This window comes from Drosophila subpulchrella, chromosome 2R, assembly GCF_014743375.2.
Source record: "Drosophila subpulchrella strain 33 F10 #4 breed RU33 chromosome 2R, RU_Dsub_v1.1 Primary Assembly, whole genome shotgun sequence".
NCBI classification, from domain to species: Eukaryota; Metazoa; Arthropoda; class Insecta; order Diptera; family Drosophilidae; genus Drosophila; species Drosophila subpulchrella.
This window is the reverse complement of record NC_050611.1, coordinates 20,585,397-20,606,500: the sequence shown is the minus strand read 5'-3', so window position 1 is coordinate 20,606,500 and position 21,104 is coordinate 20,585,397. Positions and strand designations below refer to the sequence as shown.

Here is a 21,104-nt window from a genome sequence, read left to right as displayed (position 1 = left end):
CGTTGCAAACTTCTGACTGAAATCAATATACCCTCTGCAAGGGTATAATAATATAAATCAAAAGAAAGTAAAATTACGATGCGTCGCCGATCGATCGATTGGATAGGAAAGAAGCAAAAAATTCATTTCAATAAGTATTGAAGCGAGAAAAAAACTTTCGCTACTTCAGTGGCGCAAAAAAAGCTGAAAAAAAGCAACAAAAAGTCTACTTTTGTGGATGAGTGGCTTCGATTCTGTTTTGTTTTGTTTGCTGGCCAACTGAGTGAAGTATCATGGTCAAGAAATGTAAAGTGTGGATGCCCTGAGGCGCCCACGCATGCGCAGAATACAAATGCAAATTTGAGGGGAGTGCGAGGGTGCACAGAAAGAAAATTCATAGGAAATCTATATACTCTTCAAACAGTTGTGCTACAAAGAAGATATAATATTTAAATTAAAGGTTATTGAGTTGTAATAAGTATGTGACTGTGATAAGAAAATAAATTCCATTAGAGTTTCATATAATATCTAAATGTATTGACATAGTTTGGGAAACTTTAAAAATATATTAGATCTTCTCTAAATTAAATGTTGTATTGTACAACCCCATGCGACTTTTATAATTCAGAGAACGTTAAAAATTGAGTTAATCTTCAAACCTTTCTAAAGCCAGTTTTCCTTACCAAGAGAAATCTGCAATATTCACGTCTTGCAAAATATGCATACTTCAAATAAATCATTGTTTCTTGCTGTGTGGATTGGATTGGCAAAGTGGACGTGCCACCGGCCAGAACCACTTTTTTTTTTCTTTTTTGGGTGAAATGCCGCTTTCAAATGCTGGCCAAGCGGCTGGCCGATCAGTTTGCCGAGAGCCACCCGAGTCGGTGGTGTCGCTGTGGAGAAAGCCGGAAAAAGTCTAGAGAAATGAGTCGAGCCTGGTTGTGTCTACTGCTGATCTGCCTGGCTTTGGGCTGCCAGCTGAAGCAGGCTGTAGGTCAGGTTCAGTCAGAATCCCAGGATCAAGGATCACCGCAATCGGAGGCCAATCCCCTGCTGAAACAATCCCAGAACACCTTCATCCAATGGGTTCTCTCACTGCTGCCACAACGCCCAGGGAGCTCCGATTCGGAGAATGCCACCCTGGCCACTTTGAGCAGTAGTTCCACGATGCCGGAGGTTGCATCCACCACCTCAACCACCACCCCGGCTCCCTCGTCCAGCACCACCACGACCAGGAAGGCCACCACCCCGGCTCCACCCACTCTGAGTCCTCCGAGAAACTGCAGCGACTGCGTCTGCGGAATAGCCAACATACAGAAGAGGATTGTGGGTGGTCAGGAGACGGAGGTGCACCAGTATCCCTGGGTAGCCATGTTGCTATATGGCGGAAGGTTCTATTGTGCCGCCTCCCTGCTAAATGATCAGTTCCTCCTAACTGCCTCACATTGCGTCTATGGATTCCGGAAGGAGAGAATCTCGGTGAGACTGCTCGAACATGACCGCAAGATGTCGCACATGCAGAAGATCGACCGCAAGGTGGCCGAGGTGATCACACATCCCAAGTACAATGCCAGGAACTACGACAACGATATAGCCATCATCAAGTTGGATGAGCCGGTGGAGTTCAACGAGATACTGCATCCCGTCTGTATGCCAACGCCGGGCAGAAGTTTCAAGGGGGAACATGGCATAGTCACTGGCTGGGGAGCTCTCAAAGTTGGTGGACCCACATCAGATACTCTTCAGGTAAGCCCAATTTTTATATATCTATCTATCTATCATCTATAAATATGAGCGAGGAAATCTTGGAAGTATGAACCATTAAGAAGTTTAATGAAAATGTCGTTGATATACCAAAGTATTATTTAAGACTTAAAGAGTAAATAAGTAAATCCAAAACAATCCATTACAATAAAATCGAAATTGTTTTATATTTTATTGAGCTATACCTAAAAGAAGATATATGAAGTTAAGAATGCAGGTGTTATGAGTGCATATGGTACATTTAAAGTTGAAATTTTATTTTAATAATAATATTTCTAATAGCTTAATATATTTTAAAAATTTCGAAAAATCTTTTTCTTTCAGGAGGTACAAGTTCCCATTTTATCGCAAGATGAGTGCCGAAAGAGTCGCTATGGAAACAAGATCACTGATAACATGTTGTGTGGGGGATACGATGAGGGTGGCAAAGATTCCTGCCAGGGCGACAGTGGAGGTCCTCTGCACATCGTGGCCAGTGGAACGCGAGAGCATCAAATAGCCGGCGTGGTTTCGTGGGGCGAGGGCTGTGCCAAGGCAGGTTATCCTGGTGTCTATGCCAGAGTCAATCGCTATGGAACCTGGATCAAGAACCTCACCAAACAGGCTTGCCTCTGCCAGCAGGAGACCAAGAAGATCAAGTAGCGACCATCTAGCTATTTCTGTATCTTTAAATAGTTAAATACTCTTGCTTGGGTGGTAATGAATTATAGGGAATAAGAGCAAATTTTAGGATCTTTAAGCCATAATATCGTCCATATCGTCCATAAAATATCAGGATTACATATCTCCCCTGCAATGTGATACTTCTTAAGGTCTTGGTATAAGAAAATAAATTTTCTTTGGCTTACAAAAAATATGACATTTTTAAATATAGCTAATAAAGTTTCCAAAAGATTTGCTCTTATTTTTCCTTAGTCTAACACCCCACAAAATTATCAACACTCAATAGAATCGATTGAAAGTCAAGTTTTCATTGCAAAAAGCTTGTTATTTCCCGAGTCACTGATTCCTATATCCCAAGAAACAAACTATTTTCGCTGAAAATAACTTTGCACTTTCTAGGGATATATGTTCCAATTATTCTTAAATCAGAAAACCACCTTTTGCAAGAGTATGTTAACTTCTGCATTGTCGTAGATCCTATTTTCAAGCTGTTTTATATTTATTGATTAAAAGAAAAGTTTCCACAAAGTGCGCTAACCTTTCTCGGGAGCCGGTTTCCTTGTATTATTCTGGTCTAGCCAGTTCTTGGCTTTCAGATTGCAAGAGTTCTGGTTATCATCTGTCTTCCAGGATTTGGTTAGTTGCCAATTGCAAGTTGGCCAGGTTAGTTGACCATGTGTAATTTTCGTATTTTACTGATTGCTGCAATAGCATGTGGTGACTTGGCCTGGGCCACGCCCTCTTTGCGTTCCGCCTCCGAGCCAGAAAAGATCTTGAACCACCTGGCTCAACTAAGGCAGAGTAGCTTTTTGGATTGGATACAATCTATCCTGGGTCCCGAGGTTCCTGCGGATTGGAGTTCCCCTGCCAAAAGAGAGTGTGCCGAATGTACCTGCGGTAATATCAATACCCGTCATAGGATTGTTGGAGGTCAGGAGACGGAGGTCCATGAGTATCCCTGGATGATAATGCTCATGTGGTTCGGTAGCTTCTATTGTGGTGGTTCTCTGGTGAATGATCAATATGCCCTGACCGCTGCCCATTGCGTTAATGGTTTCTATCATCGTTTAATCACGGCTCGTCTGCTGGAGCACAATCGTCAGGATAGCCATGTGAAGATCGTGGATCGTCGGGTGGCCAAGGTGCTGATCCATCCTAGCTATAGCACCAGGAACTTTGACAGTGACATTGCCCTGATTCGCTTCACTGAACCAGTTCGTCTTGGGATAGATATGCATCCAGTTTGTTTGCCCATTCCCAGCGAGAGTTATGCGGGTCAAACGGCTGTGGTGACCGGTTGGGGAGCCTTGAGTGAAGGTGGACCCGTTTCAGATACCCTCCAGGAGGTGGAAGTGCCCATCCTCACCCAAGAGGAGTGTCGCCAGAGCAACTATGGCGAATCCAGGATCACCGAGAATATGATCTGTGCTGGCTACGTGGAGCAGGGCGGCAAGGATTCCTGCCAAGGTGACAGTGGTGGACCCATGCATGTCCGGGGCTCCGCAGAGGCCTATCAGCTGGCGGGTATTGTTTCCTGGGGCGAAGGATGTGCCAAACCAAATGCCCCTGGGGTCTACACTCGGGTGAGCAACTTTAACAACTGGATTGCGGAGAATACCAAGGATGCCTGCTCCTGTGCCCAGCCAGAAGCTGCAGGGGAACCGGTTTCACCCACAAACACCACCGAGCAGGGAGAACAGGAACAGGAGAACACCACTGCCGGTGGCCAAGCAGAACCAGATCCCGAGGTAGTGGAGGCCAACAAGTTGGTTTAAATTTCATGGTCTTCTGCTCTCAATTAATACATCGCTAATAAAGGCCATTGGCCACTGATATTTGAATTATTTATGTGATTTTATAGGAAACTAAATTTTCTAACGCTCAATGTAAATCAAGAACGTAAGGGGAATTCAGCCACAAACTCGTAGAGTTATCCTACTTCTAAATCGGTTTCCAATCACTCAAGTTATGAAACTCTGAAGTGCAGTTTTGGGTTAAAAATTCGAACCTCGTGGAGAAGAAAACCTTAAAAGCAGACTTTTTGAGAATTTAACCACAAACTCACAGAGGTATCCCACGTCCTAATCGGATTCATATAGCTCAAGTTATGGAATTTCAAAGTGCAGTTTTGGGGTCCTACTCAGAACCCATTGGAAATAGGGATAATATGAACATGAAAATGGTTTAAAAATTCGAACCTCGTGGAGAAGAAAACCTTAAATGCAGACTTTTAGAGAATTTATCCACAAACTCATAGAGGAATCGTACGTCTTAATCGGATTCATATAGCTCAAGTTATGGAATTTCAAAGTCCAGTTTTGGGTTCCTATTCAGAACCCATTGGCAATAAGGATAAATTGAACATGAAAATGGTTTAAAAATTCGAACCTCGTGGAGAAGAAAACCTTAAATGCAGACTTTTAGAGAATTTAACCACAAACTCATAGAGGTATCCCTCGTCTTTATCGGATTCATATAGCTCAAGTTATGGAATTTCAAAGTGCAGTTTTGAGTTCCTATTCAGACCCCATTGGAAATAAGGATAAATTGAACATGAAAATGGGTTAAAAATTCGAACCGCGTGGAGATGAAAACCTTTAATGCAGATTTTTAGAGAATTTAACCACAAACTCATAGAAGTATACCACGTCTTTGTCGGATTCATATAGCTCAAGTTATGGAATTTCAAAGTCCAGTTTTGGGTTCCTATTCAGAACCCATTGGAAATAAGGATAAATTGAACATGAAAATTGGTTAAAAATTTGATCTTCTTATAGAAGAATATCTTGATGCCAAGCTATGATGATCAATTAAAAATTTAAAGGGACCTGAGACCATATAATATCCCTTATGCTTATTTAGGATCTTTTGAGATGTGTAAACGACTGTTTAGAATTGTCTGGCCAAGATGCGGAAGATAAATCGGTAAAAGGGCAGCCATGGACTAAATTGTACTCCCCTCTGGTAAGCCCTTATGGTGGATAGGATAATGAATGATCTGGCTGCGGCGATCACCACTTACATGCCGATTTCTCCGAGGTGTTTTGCAGCACATCGCCAGCTTATTGTTCCAGTTTTCGGCTTGTTAGCTACTCCCTCTCACTCTTGCCTCAATTTCCGCCTGTAATCTGCTTGTTTTCAAGTCTACCCTCGGGGCACTCTGCAATTTTTGCTACACGAAATTGCCACTAAATCAAAAAAAGCTCATGCAAACAGAAACAACCGCAGACACCTACACTCGATTTCAGACGGTTCTGGTTTGGGGGCTTTTGGTCCGCTGTGCGTGCCTGTCCCATCGGGATTGAACCGGGACCCAAACCCAACCCAGACCAAAGTCAGAACATTGATAAATAACTAAATAATAGAACAAGCAGCTGGCAAAAGGTGCTAAAACTTTAAAGGCGGCTAAAAGTGAAATAAAATAAAGAGGATTGAAGAACAACCTTAATGCGAAATGTTACATACCCTTGATAAAGTAGAAAGATCTCACTATCGATCTTTAATATAGACTACTAAACACTGAAAGTTTTTATATTTAATATTACATTTGAATGGACATGATATCAGAATTAAAGCTAATAATGTTAGTTACCATTTAAAATATTAAAAACTACACCCCAGTTTCTGATCGTTAAACTTATTCTCTGCATTAAAGGACTCTCTCTCGAAGTGTATTAAAAAGGCACCAAAAATTATATTCATCCTCGAGCGCAGTTTAAATTTGTGCAACCAAATTGGCTTTTGTGGTAAAAATATTTATTTTTCTCGCTTCCCGTCCCCTTTCCCCAATTCCTTTTTGGCCAGGCGCAAATTTGCTGCAATTGAGCTGAGTTCTGCTTTATTTTATTTTTGGTTTTTGCACTTTTATGTTTGGCCAGCCGCAGGTTAGAAAAGTTTATTGGGGCGTAAAATTGTTTGATTGAATATTAGTGAGCGGTGCCGCGTTTGAGTTTGAGACCCCCACCCAAAAAAAACTGAAAACTGGCGGACAGTAATGGCATAATAAAACGTAAGGCGAATAATATATTGAGAATTTTGGGGCATACAACAGAGTTCAACATGGATCAGAAAATCGAAAGTTAGAGGGGGAAAATGAAGCGATCATCAGGCGATTCCAGCCCCTTGGAGGGCATTTCCCACAATATTCGTGAGACCCAAAACGCAGAGTAGTGAGGACACCAGCACTCTTTCGGTTAAGATTAACACCATATTGGCAATATTCGCTGCGGGCTAGTATAATACGCAAATTAATAATCAGAATAGGAAAGATGGTAACTGCATATGCTTACCTCCAGAAACGTTATGGTCATACTGAGGGTTTTTTGGGCCAGGATCACGCTGAGGCCAATGCAGGTGATAAGACCCATTATGGTGATGAGGGTCAGGGTCTCCACAAGACGCACGGCCACTGGCATTTTTGCGATGGAGCTTCAGGTATCACTCGCACCGATAATGGATTAAAAAGGGATTTTGGGGAATTTAACTTACTTTCGGAAACTATTTTGGGGGGAAACGCCAAACAAAATTTACATAATGATGTTTAAGTCATAGTGTTTCGCTTAAATATATTGTAAATATTATTTTAAATATAGGTTTTCTTATGGGCTAAAGATTTGATATTATCATTTAAATTCTTAATGTTTATAAAATACATTATAATATTTTTGAAACTATGTTGGTAGAAAAGCCAAACAAAATATACACTATAAATTGTATTTCAAAGTATTTTACATAAGTCCTAATTTAAATCTTATTTAGATGTTTGTTTTCTTAATAGAAAAATTTTAGTTAAATGTCGAGTTCTATGAAAATATGTAAGTCTCACTGATCTTAATATATTAATCAAAATATTAATAAATATTAATATTAATAGTCCCACGACTAGTTATAATAATTACATTTAAGTTGTTTATCTTGTTCAATAACTTTTCCCCATCCAGAACAAATTGTTTGGACTCAACGTGATTCCAGCTCCATCAGCAAATGAAAATTAGTAAAATTATTATGTTTCTCCATTGGGATCCCATTTAGATATGTCTTTTGTTCCAGCTTTCATAAGCCGCCGTACAAATTATAGTTTTTCAATCATATTTTTTTTTGTCGCACGCGACATTTTCCAATTACGCTATGCAAATGCAATTTGTCTGGACTGCGTGCAATTTAGGTTCTCACATAAAACCCTACAGCCACTGCCACGCCCCCTTTTATTGGAGGAGACCCAGTGATGGGCGCTGTTTTGTCTGGTGTGGCATAGATTGCTTTGAATTATGGCACTAAATGGCTAGACATGTTACATAATTCATTTAGCCGGCACGGGGACAAATTCCATGATATGGAACATGTGTCTCGCTCCATTTTTCAGCGAACAATGGAGCACTGGATTTATTTATTATTTCACTGGAGTATATTGCGATATGGCGAATTCAATTAGCGGCAACTGGGACAAAAAATTAATTGATTTCCCTGCGAACATTTTAAAACTCAATTGTATTGACTCGCTCGACGTAAGTTGCTTTTATAAAAATATTTTCCTGCTGTCTGGCGAATTTTCGTGTTCATTTTGTTCCAGCTTCCCCAAGAATAAGAATCCTAGAATAAATATTTGCACACGTTGTCTGGTAGACAGACAGCAGCATAAGCGAAAAGTTTTGTCGCAAATCCTTGGCAAAGACAGTGCCTCGGGGTGAACCTTCCAAAAGGCAGAGACGAAATTAAAATAAAATCGAGTAAAATAAAATATAGCTACTTGTTTGTAAGGATTTATGACTTACATTATATAGATACGTTCTTAATATTGTATTTGTTTTTTATTGTGATGTCAGAACTCAGAAAACTGATATTAAAATCTGCAGTAAAAATGTGTGTGAGTATAAAAGCTCAAACTGAAACAATGAAGAAAATACTTTAAAGTTTCACTTGAAAAAGGAAATATAAATTGAGGACCGGAAGGGCCACCTGTTATGCGAATTCAATATATCAAAAACACGTTCCCTGTGATATGGAGTGCAATGCCATTCAATGGAAATAAAATGTCGCCAGCTTGCCAGGAAGTTCCATCGCATTTGAACGCTTCAATAAATCATTTTTACAATGCGAAAGAAGTTTAAATATTAGTGGAAGCTTTAAAAGGCAGCTGGTCAGGGCTAGACTTAAAACTTTTAATATATAATAATTATGTTAATAATATTTTAATTTGGTTAACCATTTTTACAATGCGAATATGAAAATTTTAAAGGCAGCTGGTCAAGGCCAGACTTGTTACTTTAAATATATTTTTTTAAATATTCAGTACCATTCTCTTTTGCGGTTGCCAGACAGCAATGAAATAATTTCTAATTCAGCTAGCGAAAATGGTTCCTAAAGCTCATTATGATTCCCAACGAGAACCGAACGGCAATTTTGTGAATGTCCTTCGGCTCCAATTTACCAGCTGCCCCTTCCTTTGACCCATCCATCGTGTCTGGCCCCATTGTAAGTCTTTGTAACTGTCTCTGTTGTTTTTATTCCTTTGATTTCATTATTATTTTTATTGCTTCGGACTTTTTTGTGTGTCCAACTGACTGAATTCGAGGCTTCGAGCCAAAGCAAAAGGCGCATTTTAATTTTATTATTTCTGTTTGGTTTCGTTTCGTGCCCGTTCTCACCCCACCGACAAAAAATCTATGGCATTCGCATAAAAAAGGGTATTTGAGCCAGGGCATTCACTGATTGTGAGTATTTTTTCTATGGCTTGTTATTCGTTTTTTCCTCTTTTCTGCGTTTTTGGCACATTTTCAAGGCAGCCATGGACACACGCCCCACTTGCCACATTTTTTATACAATTTCTGTTTTTATTTCCATTTGTTTCTGTGCCCTCTTTGCGTTCTTTGCCTTCTTATTAAGAATTAATAATCTTTTTTGCCATAGCTAGCTACAAATTTGGCATTTTATATTTTTTACGATTTTTTTTGGTGGTAGAAGGCGAAGGGAGGGGCACTAGAGCTCATGAATCATGGTTATGCCGGCTATAATTTAGTTTTAATAGCATTTTCGGTGACATTTATGCTGTCAGCGCGTCATCCAATTTTATTAATGTCCAAATGAGCCTCGCTATATGTGATACGACTGTATGATATCATTATGAAGACATTTAATGTCTTTGTTGGTCTTTGCTCAAAATTAAGTTATAGCCCTATGATTGTAATTGAAGGGGAATGGGCCTTTGAAGAGTCTATTTCTCTTTCAGTTTGAAAAAAGTGGCTTGATGTTTTTTTAAATTCCTTAGGACCATAAACTAAATATATAAATAAAATATTTTCCCAATCTTTTTGTAATATTTTGGCACATTGTTCAACTATATTTCAACCAATAAATCCCGCTGCTCAACGATATTATAACAAGTTAATTCTTGTTTACACCCACTCAAAGCCCTATTTTTTCCTCTTACCAGTTTTCCTTTCTCATTTTCAATTTCCCTAGTCCGGTGTAGGAACTCCGTTTTAATGAGTCGCCCCAAGGCAAGCTGCAGCCAAAGCGAACCTAATCATCTCTGGCTCACTTAAGTAATAAAGCAATTTACCGCCTTTCAATATCCCTTAACCAGTTTTTATCTTTTTATCCGTTCTGGACCTGGTTCTTGGTTCTTGGTTCTTTGGAGCCTCCTGCCATGGAAATCATCCCCTTGGGGTGGGTAACTCCCACACAAATTATTTTCCGCTGGTTTCCACTTTGTCGTTACAACACTGATAAAAACAAACATAGTAAGTCCAAACATTTCATAATCAATTTAAATATTTTTCCTTAATTGAGGTTTTTATTAATTTAAAATATGGAAATATTAAACTTTAATATTGTATATTGTTATTTTTAATGACCCTAAACGTTTAAAGTAAATGTAGTTAACATCGTAATTAATATTTTCTTGATTGATATATTCTAAAATATGCCTTAATATGTTTTGAAATAAATATAGAATTTTTCATTTTAATAAAATATGTAATAAAAAACATTGAACACATTTAGTACTTAGTTTTTTTTAGTACTCCAATTTTTTCCAGTGCCCTTGTTCAGCTCCTCCTCGACTCTTGCATTTTATTGTTGGCCAAAGGAGGCTGGCTCCTCGGAGCTTTGGACTTGTCGCCTCACGTTGCCGCTTTTTATATCCCTGGAGGAGCTGGTGGAGCTGGTGGAGCCCAAGGATCAGGAATCGGGAGGAGGTACAGCAGATTGGTCAGGACGCCTGCGGTGTTTCCTGGACCCGTTTGATTTTAGTGTCCGATTGGCAAAAGGGAAGGAGGCCAGCTGACTTTGTCCTGCTCCTGGTTCTTGGGTGTAATGATTTTATTACACGATTTTCTATCGAATTTTATTACCTTGGTGCATGATGCTGCGCCAGGATTGCGCCATGTCCTTTATGCCCTTTTAGCCCCTGCGGCCATCCAAATGGAATTTACGCACTCATAAAATTTCGCCCCCTTTTGAATTGTGTGGGAATATTTCGAATGGCCAAGTAGAGAGCTGCGCCCCCGGATTCTCCCTGGCCATCATAATTCAATATCATAAAACGTTTATCCAATTAATTTCTCTGGCCAATATTTATGATCGGTTCGTGCAGGAGGAACCAGGGGATATTTACATAGATAGAGTATGCATGTTGGACCTTATAAATTGCTCACATATTTGTTAAGGCATCGTTATGCGTCCGAGTTGGTTATAAAAATGTTCATTGATCAGCATGTGTGAATATTAAAAGGAATGGCGTTTTATTGGGAGTTGGAAATATTAATGGGTAAGAAAACTATTGAGTACCATTTAAGCAGTAATAGTGATTAGATGCTGAAAAGGTTGAATGATATATCAATTTCGAACATTTTTTTATGGTTTAATATGGGCAACATTCTCCTATACCCAAAGATGAAATACTGCGATAATTTTAAGTACTGCTTAAATATGGCATAGACATGTACATACGCAGTTATTTTTGAACTACCCACAGTATAAATGCATTTAAAAATATTTTGAAATATATCTATCTTATTTTTTAGAATTTAGTTGCAAGTACTAATTGGCTCATGTTTCCCATCGAATTTGCGCTGATTTATCTACAACAACGAGCTGTCATTCATCCATCGTACTGAGTAGACAATTGCCGGTTTCTGATCTACATTGATCTTGAAAATCTATCCAGCAAATGTATGGCGGCACGCTTCATTGGGTTTCGTTTCCCATCCATCGATCTATTTATCCAGCTGACCTAATCGGGTTTGATTTCCCATTACGATTATGCTGCTGGCACTTTTGCTAATGAGCCACCCATATTCCTTTATTTTACTCCCCCAAAATCCCAACCGTGTAAGCTTTTATTTTACTTTTGTATTATAGCCCTTGTTTGTTTTTCCGTTGCGATGGTTTCAGTGTCAATGTCATGGTGGCCATGGTGTTGCATGCCGTGTTTCAAATGGCTGCATGCCAAAACTAATGGGCTTCCCCACGATGACGATGATTTTGCCGGTTTGTTAACAAAAACGAGATACCAAAACCATTCGTAGTTAAATTCCGTACAGCAGATTTGTATTCATATGTGGGTCGTGTTCAGTCAGAGTCGAAATTATGGCTTCGCTTTCCATATTTTCATTCCCATTTTTGGATTTGGCAATGCATTTTTTACGGCTGGGAGGAGGAGGCGAGTTCAGGGTTCAACAAAGCTCTCATTAAATGTTTGTAATGGTTGTGAGAAATATTTTATAATGGTTTATTGTTGTGTGTTAAACTAGATGGGTGAGTGCTTCCTTTTCGCATTTGTTTATAGAGCAACATTTGTTTGGCCTTCGACGAGCACTGAGAGCAATTATGATTTTAATGGGGTTTCACTAAAAATAAATTAGTAAGCAAACCTATTTTCATTTAATTTTGAAAAGTTGTATATCGATTCATTTAAGACATATGTATTCCATAAACGTCTATGTGTATAATATGCATACTGGAAATATATATATCCTTATAGCATTTTAGTATACCCGTATCCCGGGATCTCTTAATTAAAATATGTTTATCCCCATTTTCTCTCAGTGCACCACTTGCCAATTCGCTTAGGCAACGGCAATGTCAGTGTTGCCTCAAAATGAAAAACTCATTAAGTGACATGCATACGTGCGGGAAATAGATTCAGCTTTGGATTTGGAATCGCTAGTGGATATAGCCGAGATCGGTGCTCAGTGCTCTCTGCACTCTCTGCTCTGGGTTTTCAGATGTTAACTCTCGATCTCCGCCCTCGTCGGGCGGCCAATGACGTCAGTTGAGCTTCGCGCTTCTGAACCGCATCAGATATCTGAATATGTACCTAACAAGCCACCTACCTACCCATCTAGCCGTCTATCTATGTATCTTTGTATCTGGCCAGTTCATAGTTAAATGATTCTGTTTGCCGTTTCAGAAATTTGCGTTGAGCTTCAGTTCTCATGCGAACGTCGCGGCGGGCAAATGTGCGCAGTCGAAGATCGAAAGGTCCTCAAGATGGGCCTTAAAGTTTTGTGCCTCACTGTACTGGCCTTTCAACTAGCAGATGCTGTGGTGCAGCACCGATCCTTGGAGGAGGCTCGTCTGGAGAGACAGAGACTGGTACACCGGTACATTAAGGTCCTGAATAAGGAAGAGGGCGCCATTCGACTGGTGGGTGGAGATAACGAATACGAAGGTAAGGATTGCTTAACATGGCTTAGGATAGGTTATAGTAATACGATTTTGAACTGATCTCGTTTTATTAGAGCTTCATTTATGGTTAGATCGGCGTTGTACTTATAAAATTGTATATTTACATTTAATTATAGAGCCCAATGTGGTTTAACCATAAAGTACAAATATTTAGGTAGATACAACTTAAACACAGGGATTATTATTTAAGATTACAATGCTAATAATGATATAGCCATGATATGATTAAAAGATCGACCACTTAGAATCAACAAATATAAAAACACAATATCCTCTTTGTTTTTTCTATCCATTTCTAATATATATATCATCAAGTTGGTAATAATGATTATTTATATTATAAATCTCGAGATAGTTCATAACCACTATACCATATTTCAAATTATATGGATTTTTTTATTTTGGTAATCATTATGCATCAGTATTATCAATATGTTTACTAGTGCTTTAAAAAGTATTACCTTAGCTAAGATTTTGTAAGTAGAAAGTAATTTATTTCAATGTTTTACAAATATTACAAATTTCAGGCAACATTGAGGTCTTACACAATGGCAAATGGGGAGCAGTTTGCGATGACGAGTGGGATTCGGCAGAGGGACACATAGTGTGCCGGCAACTGGGATTTCCCGGCATGCGGAAGTATACGAGAAGTGGGTTTTTTGGACCCGCTCGTCGTCGCTTCTGGATGGATAACCTCTTCTGCGAGGGTCACGAACAGGAGTTGGTCAACTGCCATTTCGAGGGATGGGGTGAGAACGATTGTGAGCCCGGTGAGGCAGCTGGCGTGGTGTGCTATCCCCCGGAAAATTCCCTGATCCCGGTGCCAGCACCCATCCTCAGAGATGAAGACCTTCAGAAATACCCCATTCGATCGCATTCCCGCTTGTATGTGAGATTGAGGGGAGGAAGATCGCGAATCGAGGGGCGAGTGGAGGTCAGTTTAGATGGCGGTCGATGGGGCAGTGTTTGCGCCGACGGTTGGTCACTTTTGGAGGCCAATGTGGTGTGTCGACAACTGGGCTTGGGCTTTGCCAGCGAGGCCTTCCAAACGGATTTCTTTGGTGGCTCCAATGTCTCGAGACCCGTGCTGAGTGGCAGCGAGTGCTATGGCAACGAAACGGAACTGGCCGACTGCCTGCATCACGATGCCAGCCGGGGAATAGTCAGCTGTCATGGCAATCGCCAGCACGTGGCCGCCGTGATCTGTGACTACATCGCCCCCGATCTGGTCGTCGACTATCTGGAGATCGAGCAGACGGCCCATCTGGAGGACCGGCCCATGCTGCTGATGCAGTGCGCCATGGAGGAGAACTGTGTGGCCAACGAGGCGTATCAGATCCAGCGGGATGATCCCCACTGGCGGTATCGCTCCCGAAGATTGCTCAAGTTTACGGCGGCTGCCATCAATGCGGGAAATGCCGATTTTCGGCCATTTAAGGAGAAGAGCCAGTGGGAGTGGCACATGTGCCATATGTGAGTACACTGTCAAAATATGAATTAACTATTTCAATTATAAACATAATAGACTCTGAACTAATTAAAAAATACGCAGAATAATACTATTTTTACCAATTAAAATATTTATTTGTTTGTTTAACCAATATATTTTATTATTTATAACCTATCTTTATTGACCTAACTTCTTAAATACACTAATTTAATGTATTTTTAATTAATATATAACAGAAACAGTTTTTTTATTTACTTGCATTCAAAAACGTTAACCAAATTTGATTCGGTTTGCTTTTCCAACCCTAAACGAAAATTACATTTACTTTGATAAGAAAACAAGGCAATAATTTTGAATAGTTATTTAAAGGTTCTTTTACCGAAATATTTAATAAATTAATTTTTTAAATTTTATTTATTCCCCAGGCATTTCCACAGCATGGAGGTTTTTGCCACCTTTGATATCTTCGACTTGAGAGGACGCAAAGTGGCCCAAGGACACAAGGCCTCTTTCTGCTTGGAGGACAGCAATTGCCTGCCCGGAGTGGCCAAGAAATACAATTGTGCCAACTACGGAGACCAGGGTATAATTACGCGATAACGTTAATATTTTATTATTATTTCTTTGTCCCATTACAGGCATTTCCATAAACTGCTCGGATGTGTATCTGTACAACCTGGACTGCCAATGGGTGGATGTTACAGACCTGAGTCCCGGCTCCTATGTCCTCAAGATAGCCATTAATCCAGAGTTCAAGGTGGCCGAGATGAACTATGATAACAACGCTGCCATCTGCGATCTGATATACACTGAGAACTTTGCCAGGGTGCAAAACTGCCAGCTGGGAAGACCTTGAAGGGTGGAAGACTAAGATTAAGTGGGCGGTGGACTGGAACCAAATCAAAAAGTGCCAAATACTACTATTAACCAAAGGGAGCTTGTACATTTTCTACATTTATAACTTTAACCCGAACTCGAATGCGAATTAATTAAAAGTGCTCGACTAAAGGTCTTGGTCCGAACTTGAAAATCAGTGGGGTGTAAATATGTCACCGACATTGAGACACCAAGATTTTTGGAACCAACCAAGCATTTATCAAGTGTCGATTGCTGGGGACTTGTAAAGGTGTTGAAGTGGAACTACAAGTAATATAAGTCGAAGCAATATAAAGAAATCTGACTGGGAGTGAACATTAAAATGGGGTGACTGGTGCACACCAAGATGGTTTTCCGTTGAGGAAAGGGTTCTATAAAGTTTGGACTATAATTCGATTTTTAATATAACTCCGAAGAAGGTAACTGAAATAACGAACAAAAATGTATAATATATTTTCAAATATTTTTATTTTTTTAAATATATAAACTTCATTTTAATATATAGATCCGGATATTGGAACTTAATATTTTGTTTTGAAAATTAGTACAAATATTTCCATAAATGATGTTTTTTCAGTACATACAAGATTCAGATTCAACAAGAAAGGAAGATAAAAGATTTTTTCTCATTACTTTTTGAAAAAGGAATTAAGCTATTTAACCATGCCGCCCATTAACAACACCCTACCGACCATTATTCGCTTTATCTGGGCCAATAAACGCCACATAGTCGTCTGCTTGATGATGTTTGCGATTTCAATAGCGATGGCGATATGAGAATTGGATAATGAGGTTGCGGAGGACATGGTTACCTTGCTACCGCTTCAGGGGGCAGGAAACACCTCTCGGAATCTCTGGAGCACACTACTGATTTTCGGCATCTTACTAGCTTTGATGAAGCGCGTTGGCAGGGAATTCGTTGAACGTACGGAGTTCCGGTCGTCATCGCTGCGATCAGCCTGCCGCTGCTTCTTCTCATGCTCCTCCAGCAACTCCAAAGTCAGGATCTTGTCCGTCATCAGCAGCCACTCGATGCACTGAAATGGAGAAATAATAATTTAGCTGTAAAGGTTTATCCAGATCTGTTTTTAAGTAGGGTAATGTAGAGGTTAGTCTGCCTATGCAGAAAAACAAGACTCTCTGGAAGGGAGATTGCGTTCTACCTATTAACAATAGGATTAGAGAACCTCAGGGGAATATGATAATTATACGTTCATTATTTTTGATCACATCTCTTTTACTCCGGTATATAGCATTTATAGCAAATACGAGTTAACATTCGGACTACTTTATTATATAGCTGGCATAGGAAGGATAGGATACTAAATGTTATAGTTATACATTTTCGCTGGTATATTTAAATAAACCATTATCATATTTCTGTAATTTCTAGTTTTCTAAAAATTGGAAAGCTCTGTGCATACATTGCTTCCATGGGAACAACCTGCAAGGGTATACATATTAACTTCGGCTTGCCGAAGTTAGCTACCTTGTTTCTCCATTGTAGTACATCGAATGGCTGCAGACTGAAGCGGTATAAAGTTAACCATCTCCTCCGGGACCACACCCTCCAAGTCACATAGACATCGCTGCCGAAATTATGAACATCATCAAACGGACGATGACATGGCGTTTATTCGCCCATATAAAACAAAAGATGGTCGGTTCGTTGTCGTTTCTGGGCGGAATGGTTAAATAGCTGTTGAGAAACACCATCAGAAAAAGGAAAAGAGTTAAACAATATACTTACCTTTCTTCTTTCTTCAAAAAGTAATCAGAGAAAATTTATTTTATAAGAGCGTACTGATTCGGTCGGCTCCGCAAAAAAAGTGGACGATTTTTAAATGGCACTAACGCCACGTTGACATTTTTGTGATGCGTTGCTGAGCACTGTTCAGTTCTATAGATATATCGCATTTTCCAAAACTGGACGTAGAGAACTAGTTCTTTTTGCAATTTGAAATTGTATTTTTAAAATACCGAAATACATGAAAAGTAAAATGTATGTTTTAATTGATTGTTATGTTGCTATTATTTGGGCCAATGCATAAAACAACAAATTACATGAATACTCCGTAATTATTCAGATTTTTATAAAATTTTATTTGTTATTCTGAAATATTTAAAAAATACTCATACTTTAAAAAATATCATAGATATAAATATTTTCCTATTATTTTCCCATTAAATATACGATATTTCCTATGGCATATATATGCTATTGTAGTCCGATTTTTATTTAATTTTTTTCGAGGTTCTAAAATATTAAAAGAATGATATTCCTAAGAATAGAAGTTAACATGTCAAAATCACCGAAGCTATACTTTTTTAGCATTTTCTAGTTCAGCATCACTGGAATTTATATATATATATCAGCATTAAAAATATATATATGTACTTTAAAGGTATAAAACATAAAATGCATAAATAAAGCAATTCAAAAAGTCAATTATATTAAGTTCTTTAGAAGTAGTCAACCTACAATGGCCTCAATTCACCCTTCGATACATTTCAAACTATTTTGGGAAGTATTTGGTTATTGATTACTCAGCTCTTAGTTAAAGAAGCTTTGGGGAGCAACTAACCCCACTCATCAATATAGTGAAATACCGAACCACCAATGACTTAACCCCCTTCTTTTCTGAGTCAAAAATGTGAATACATTTTCAGTTAAACTAAGTTGCGAAAGCATAACAACAACAAACAGCCGAAAGGACTTCTTCTTAAGACAGTTCGTCGGATTGATTGATTGCGGGAGGAGAGCTCTTAACTTGGAACATTGAATAACCCCAAAAATTTAATTAACATAAGCGGTTTATGCGGGTCTTGGAGTGGAGCAAAACAAAAAGCTTTTAATTTGTATTTCGTTTGGAGATTAACAAATCAATCAAAGTGCGAAGAAGGCAGATTTCCATCTCCGACCCCAAGAGGTGTTTGTCTGTTGGATTGGAACTGGGCAATAACTTTCTGGAACGCACTCAACTATCATCAAATCAGTCAAAGTCCGGTCAGGGGAAGCAAAAAATAAATGATAACCGGGAGAAGGGCAGTCAAGTGTTAGAGTTCTTCTTGCTATCAGACACGTGCACACACAAGGGAACCCCGGTAATACCCATCTAAACACCCAACCACCCACGCAGATCTTGGGGAGAGGGGGGTAAACAAGCATATAAATAATTGAAATGTTCACTCACTGACCCCGCTCTGGTACACTGAGAAAATAAGGAATTTAATAACAATATAACATAGAGGGACTTCCGTTTCTAACTTGAAATCTATCATAACCTTATAAGCAAAGTATAATATGATACCAAATAATGTAACATAAGATCCAATCGATTTTTCGTACATCCTTACCATCTATGGTTAGACATATATCGCAAATGTTTTTGTTTTTTTCAGTGCACTCTCATCCATTCGCTTTCTCCTGAGACTTATACTTTGGCGAAATTGCAGCACTTCTTTTCCGTGGGTGGTGCCCGAGCGGATGACCCTTAGTCCCTGGCATTAAGCAATCAAACGTTTGATTTTCATTTATCGTGTAATCAAGCGTAAAAATAGCTTCGTGACCAAAGTGACTCATCATCGTCGTCCTGTCATGTGTGCACGTGTGCGATTGCGAGATCCTTGGTCCTGCTGACCACTTACGGCTGGTGTTGATGACATTACGACCGTTTGATTGCCCCACATGCAGGCCATCAACATCCATCATCGGGGATGGAAAATCTTGGGTCTGGCTGCAAAAAAACTCTCTTGATAACAGTTACCGCTCTATGTGGCACATTAATTGGGATCTCCACTGTGGGATTTTCACTCCGATGTGTGAAGCAATCCCAGTGCCGGCAATTAACCCATTAGTGCACACCCATTCTATTACCCTACTGGCTTTTCACCTTTTCCGCTTCATTGGAGTGTTCAAAGAGCCGCGCATCGAATTAATTGTAATTAAAAATTAAAACGAATTTAACATTTTTAATTATGCAATTTGCTTTTCATAATAATTAAAACAAATGTTGGCCCCATTCCAAAAAACAAATGCCAATGAATGCGCACACAAATGAGCCAACAAACTACCCTTCTCTTTCTGCCGACATCTACCCCTCTCTTTCATTTACCATCTCCCCCTCTCTTTTGCTCCCCATCAATGTGTCGCACCAGCCATGAAAATGATAACAAGCCAAATGTGCGATGAAATTCGCCGTGGATACGTTGGGAAATGTTTGGAAATGGGGGTTTGAATGGGGAGTTTGCTATCATCAGCTCGGCACAAGGACGTTCCTTTCTCGTGTGTGTTTGTGTGGTGAAAGGTGGTTTTGAAGGGAGGTTGCCTGGCGTCTAATGAGTTTATTCCCAATTAGCCGCACTTAAAATTCAAAATCTTTGCCAAAATGTCGGTGGCAAAACTGACGAAAACTGAGTTTTAAAAGGGAAGCTTATATGGAAAATATTAATCAATTTATATATTTAGTTTACCCATGGTATTTAGGGTTGCTTCGGAAACTCTAATCGATACCAATTAATGCTATCGATAATTATCGCTGATGTTAAAGAGTACCTAAGAAACTTTTATTTAATTTGTATTAACAAACATGAGAGTAATTTCATTACTTTTTTAAAAGGCAAGTTGCTTATGAAATATTCATTTATCTGAGATTTAAGGTTACCAGCAAACTTAGGTAATAATACAAATTATATAACTCCACTCCAATCAAGCCTCATTTCCCCACCTACACATCAAAACCACAAAACTTGAGCTATTAAATGTGGTTTCACTTGCCGCAACAAAATAAGTGTAAAGTCCGGCCGCAAAGGACCAACTTGAACCAAATTTACACTCGTAGAAAATGGCAGAAAATTGGTTTAAAAACTGTCATAAAACTGGAAATGGCAGAGGGCGATTTGCTGGCCAAATGCAATATACAAATGCAATAGTGTGTGTTCCTTAAACGCTGCACTTTGCCAACAACAATTTCATTTGTCGTCAGTTGTGGGGCTCTGAATTCCTAAAGTCCGAGGACATCGATTCTCGATTGTTGTTGGAGGTCCTGCAGGAAGGACTCTGGGCCATATGTGTGTCACTTTGACCCACTGAGCACTGAGCCACCCCCTTTCGGCACTCCCATGGCCATGTCGTTTTAGTGAAATTGCACAAAATTGTTTTCCGTTTCGTTTCATTGGGTTCGGTTCGCTTCTTTCATTGGAAATGTGCATTTAAAATTTATTGCAGTCACAAGCACAAAATTAACTGCATATGGGGTAGGAGTGCTGACAATTGAAATAACAATTTGCTGGGGAAATGAAGTTGCCCAGGATTTCGATTGCATTTGCAGCTGACCAACATTTTGTAAGCATTTGCCAGAGAGAATTTCCAATGAAAATGGAGAAGTCTTTGTTGATGTATGCAATTATCATGTTTCGAAAATCAAGTGAAAGTAAAGCAATTTCTGGGTATACCCCTCGTCACCATCATTAGCATCTAATTCATCTGGCTCAGATTTGTGAAAATCCCCACATTTGACAAGACCTTATCGGAATCCTTTATCTTGGGCGAAAAATGGTAAGACTTTCCGCCTTTGATTCCTTTGCCGCTGGCAAGTTTCCTGTTCTGACTCTTGATTACACAGCAGAAAACCCCTGACATCCGGCCCACTTGACGTATACGTATTTAAGCTCACACCCGAAA

General features: G+C 39.4%; 4 protein-coding genes and 1 long non-coding RNA gene across 7 annotated transcripts; 3 read left to right on the top strand and 2 right to left on the bottom strand.

Annotated features, from left to right (window-relative positions):
- Nucleotides 1–903: 903 nt before the first annotated feature.
- On the top strand, nucleotides 904–2,385 carry LOC119550250 (trypsin-1). The gene is made up of 2 exons (XM_037858825.1): nucleotides 904–1,725; nucleotides 2,068–2,385. The coding sequence occupies exons 1-2, from the start codon at nucleotides 904–906 to the stop codon at nucleotides 2,383–2,385; spliced, it is 1,140 nt and encodes a 379-aa protein (XP_037714753.1).
- Nucleotides 2,386–3,080: 695 nt separating this feature from the next.
- LOC119550738 (trypsin-1) lies at nucleotides 3,081–4,181 on the top strand. The gene has a single exon (XM_037859654.1). It carries the CDS (start codon nucleotides 3,081–3,083, stop codon nucleotides 4,179–4,181), a length of 1,101 nt encoding a protein of 366 aa, XP_037715582.1.
- Nucleotides 4,182–6,401: 2,220 nt separating this feature from the next.
- On the bottom strand, nucleotides 6,402–6,950 carry LOC119551296. The gene is made up of 2 exons (XM_037860575.1): nucleotides 6,696–6,950; nucleotides 6,402–6,636 (listed from the first exon to the last, which is right to left on the bottom strand). Exons 1-2 carry the CDS (start codon nucleotides 6,819–6,821, stop codon nucleotides 6,511–6,513), a joined length of 252 nt encoding a protein of 83 aa, XP_037716503.1. The 5' UTR covers nucleotides 6,822–6,950; the 3' UTR covers nucleotides 6,402–6,510.
- A 5,884-nt stretch (nucleotides 6,951–12,834) lies between these two features.
- On the top strand, nucleotides 12,835–15,575 carry LOC119551321 (lysyl oxidase homolog 3B). The gene is made up of 4 exons (XM_037860617.1): nucleotides 12,835–13,078; nucleotides 13,623–14,568; nucleotides 14,971–15,128; nucleotides 15,184–15,575. The coding sequence occupies exons 1-4, from the start codon at nucleotides 12,865–12,867 to the stop codon at nucleotides 15,399–15,401; spliced, it is 1,536 nt and encodes a 511-aa protein (XP_037716545.1). The 5' UTR covers nucleotides 12,835–12,864; the 3' UTR covers nucleotides 15,402–15,575.
- A 341-nt stretch (nucleotides 15,576–15,916) lies between these two features.
- On the bottom strand, nucleotides 15,917–17,255 carry LOC119551322. Of its 3 annotated transcripts, XR_005219538.1 has the most exons (4): nucleotides 17,172–17,255; nucleotides 16,932–17,120; nucleotides 16,234–16,458; nucleotides 15,917–16,155 (listed from the first exon to the last, which is right to left on the bottom strand). It is a non-coding gene; the product is annotated as an uncharacterized LOC119551322 (long non-coding RNA). The 3 variants fall into 3 exon arrangements; XR_005219537.1 differs by having other exon boundaries at nucleotides 15,917–16,458; nucleotides 16,911–17,120; XR_005219536.1 differs by having other exon boundaries at nucleotides 15,920–16,458.
- Nucleotides 17,256–21,104: the final 3,849 nt, after the last annotated feature.

Excerpts from the sequence above, each read along its gene's own strand:
- LOC119550738 (XM_037859654.1), top strand. The coding sequence starts at position 3,081 with ATGTGTAATTTTCGTATTTTACTGATTGCTGCAATAGCATGTGGTGAC.
- LOC119551296 (XM_037860575.1), bottom strand. The coding sequence starts at position 6,821 with ATGCCAGTGGCCGTGCGTCTTGTGGAGACCCTGACCCTCATCACCATA. Across the intron at positions 6,637-6,695 it reads TGACCATAACGTTTCTGGAG|CCCGCAGCGAATATTGCCAA; the intron begins GTAAGCATATGC and ends GTATTATACTAG.
- LOC119551321 (XM_037860617.1), top strand. The coding sequence starts at position 12,865 with ATGTGCGCAGTCGAAGATCGAAAGGTCCTCAAGATGGGCCTTAAAGTT. Across the intron at positions 13,079-13,622 it reads TGGAGATAACGAATACGAAG|GCAACATTGAGGTCTTACAC; the intron begins GTAAGGATTGCT and ends TACAAATTTCAG. Across the intron at positions 15,129-15,183 it reads TGCCAACTACGGAGACCAGG|GCATTTCCATAAACTGCTCG; the intron begins GTATAATTACGC and ends GTCCCATTACAG.
- LOC119550250 (XM_037858825.1), top strand. The coding sequence starts at position 904 with ATGAGTCGAGCCTGGTTGTGTCTACTGCTGATCTGCCTGGCTTTGGGC. Across the intron at positions 1,726-2,067 it reads CCACATCAGATACTCTTCAG|GAGGTACAAGTTCCCATTTT; the intron begins GTAAGCCCAATT and ends TTTTTCTTTCAG.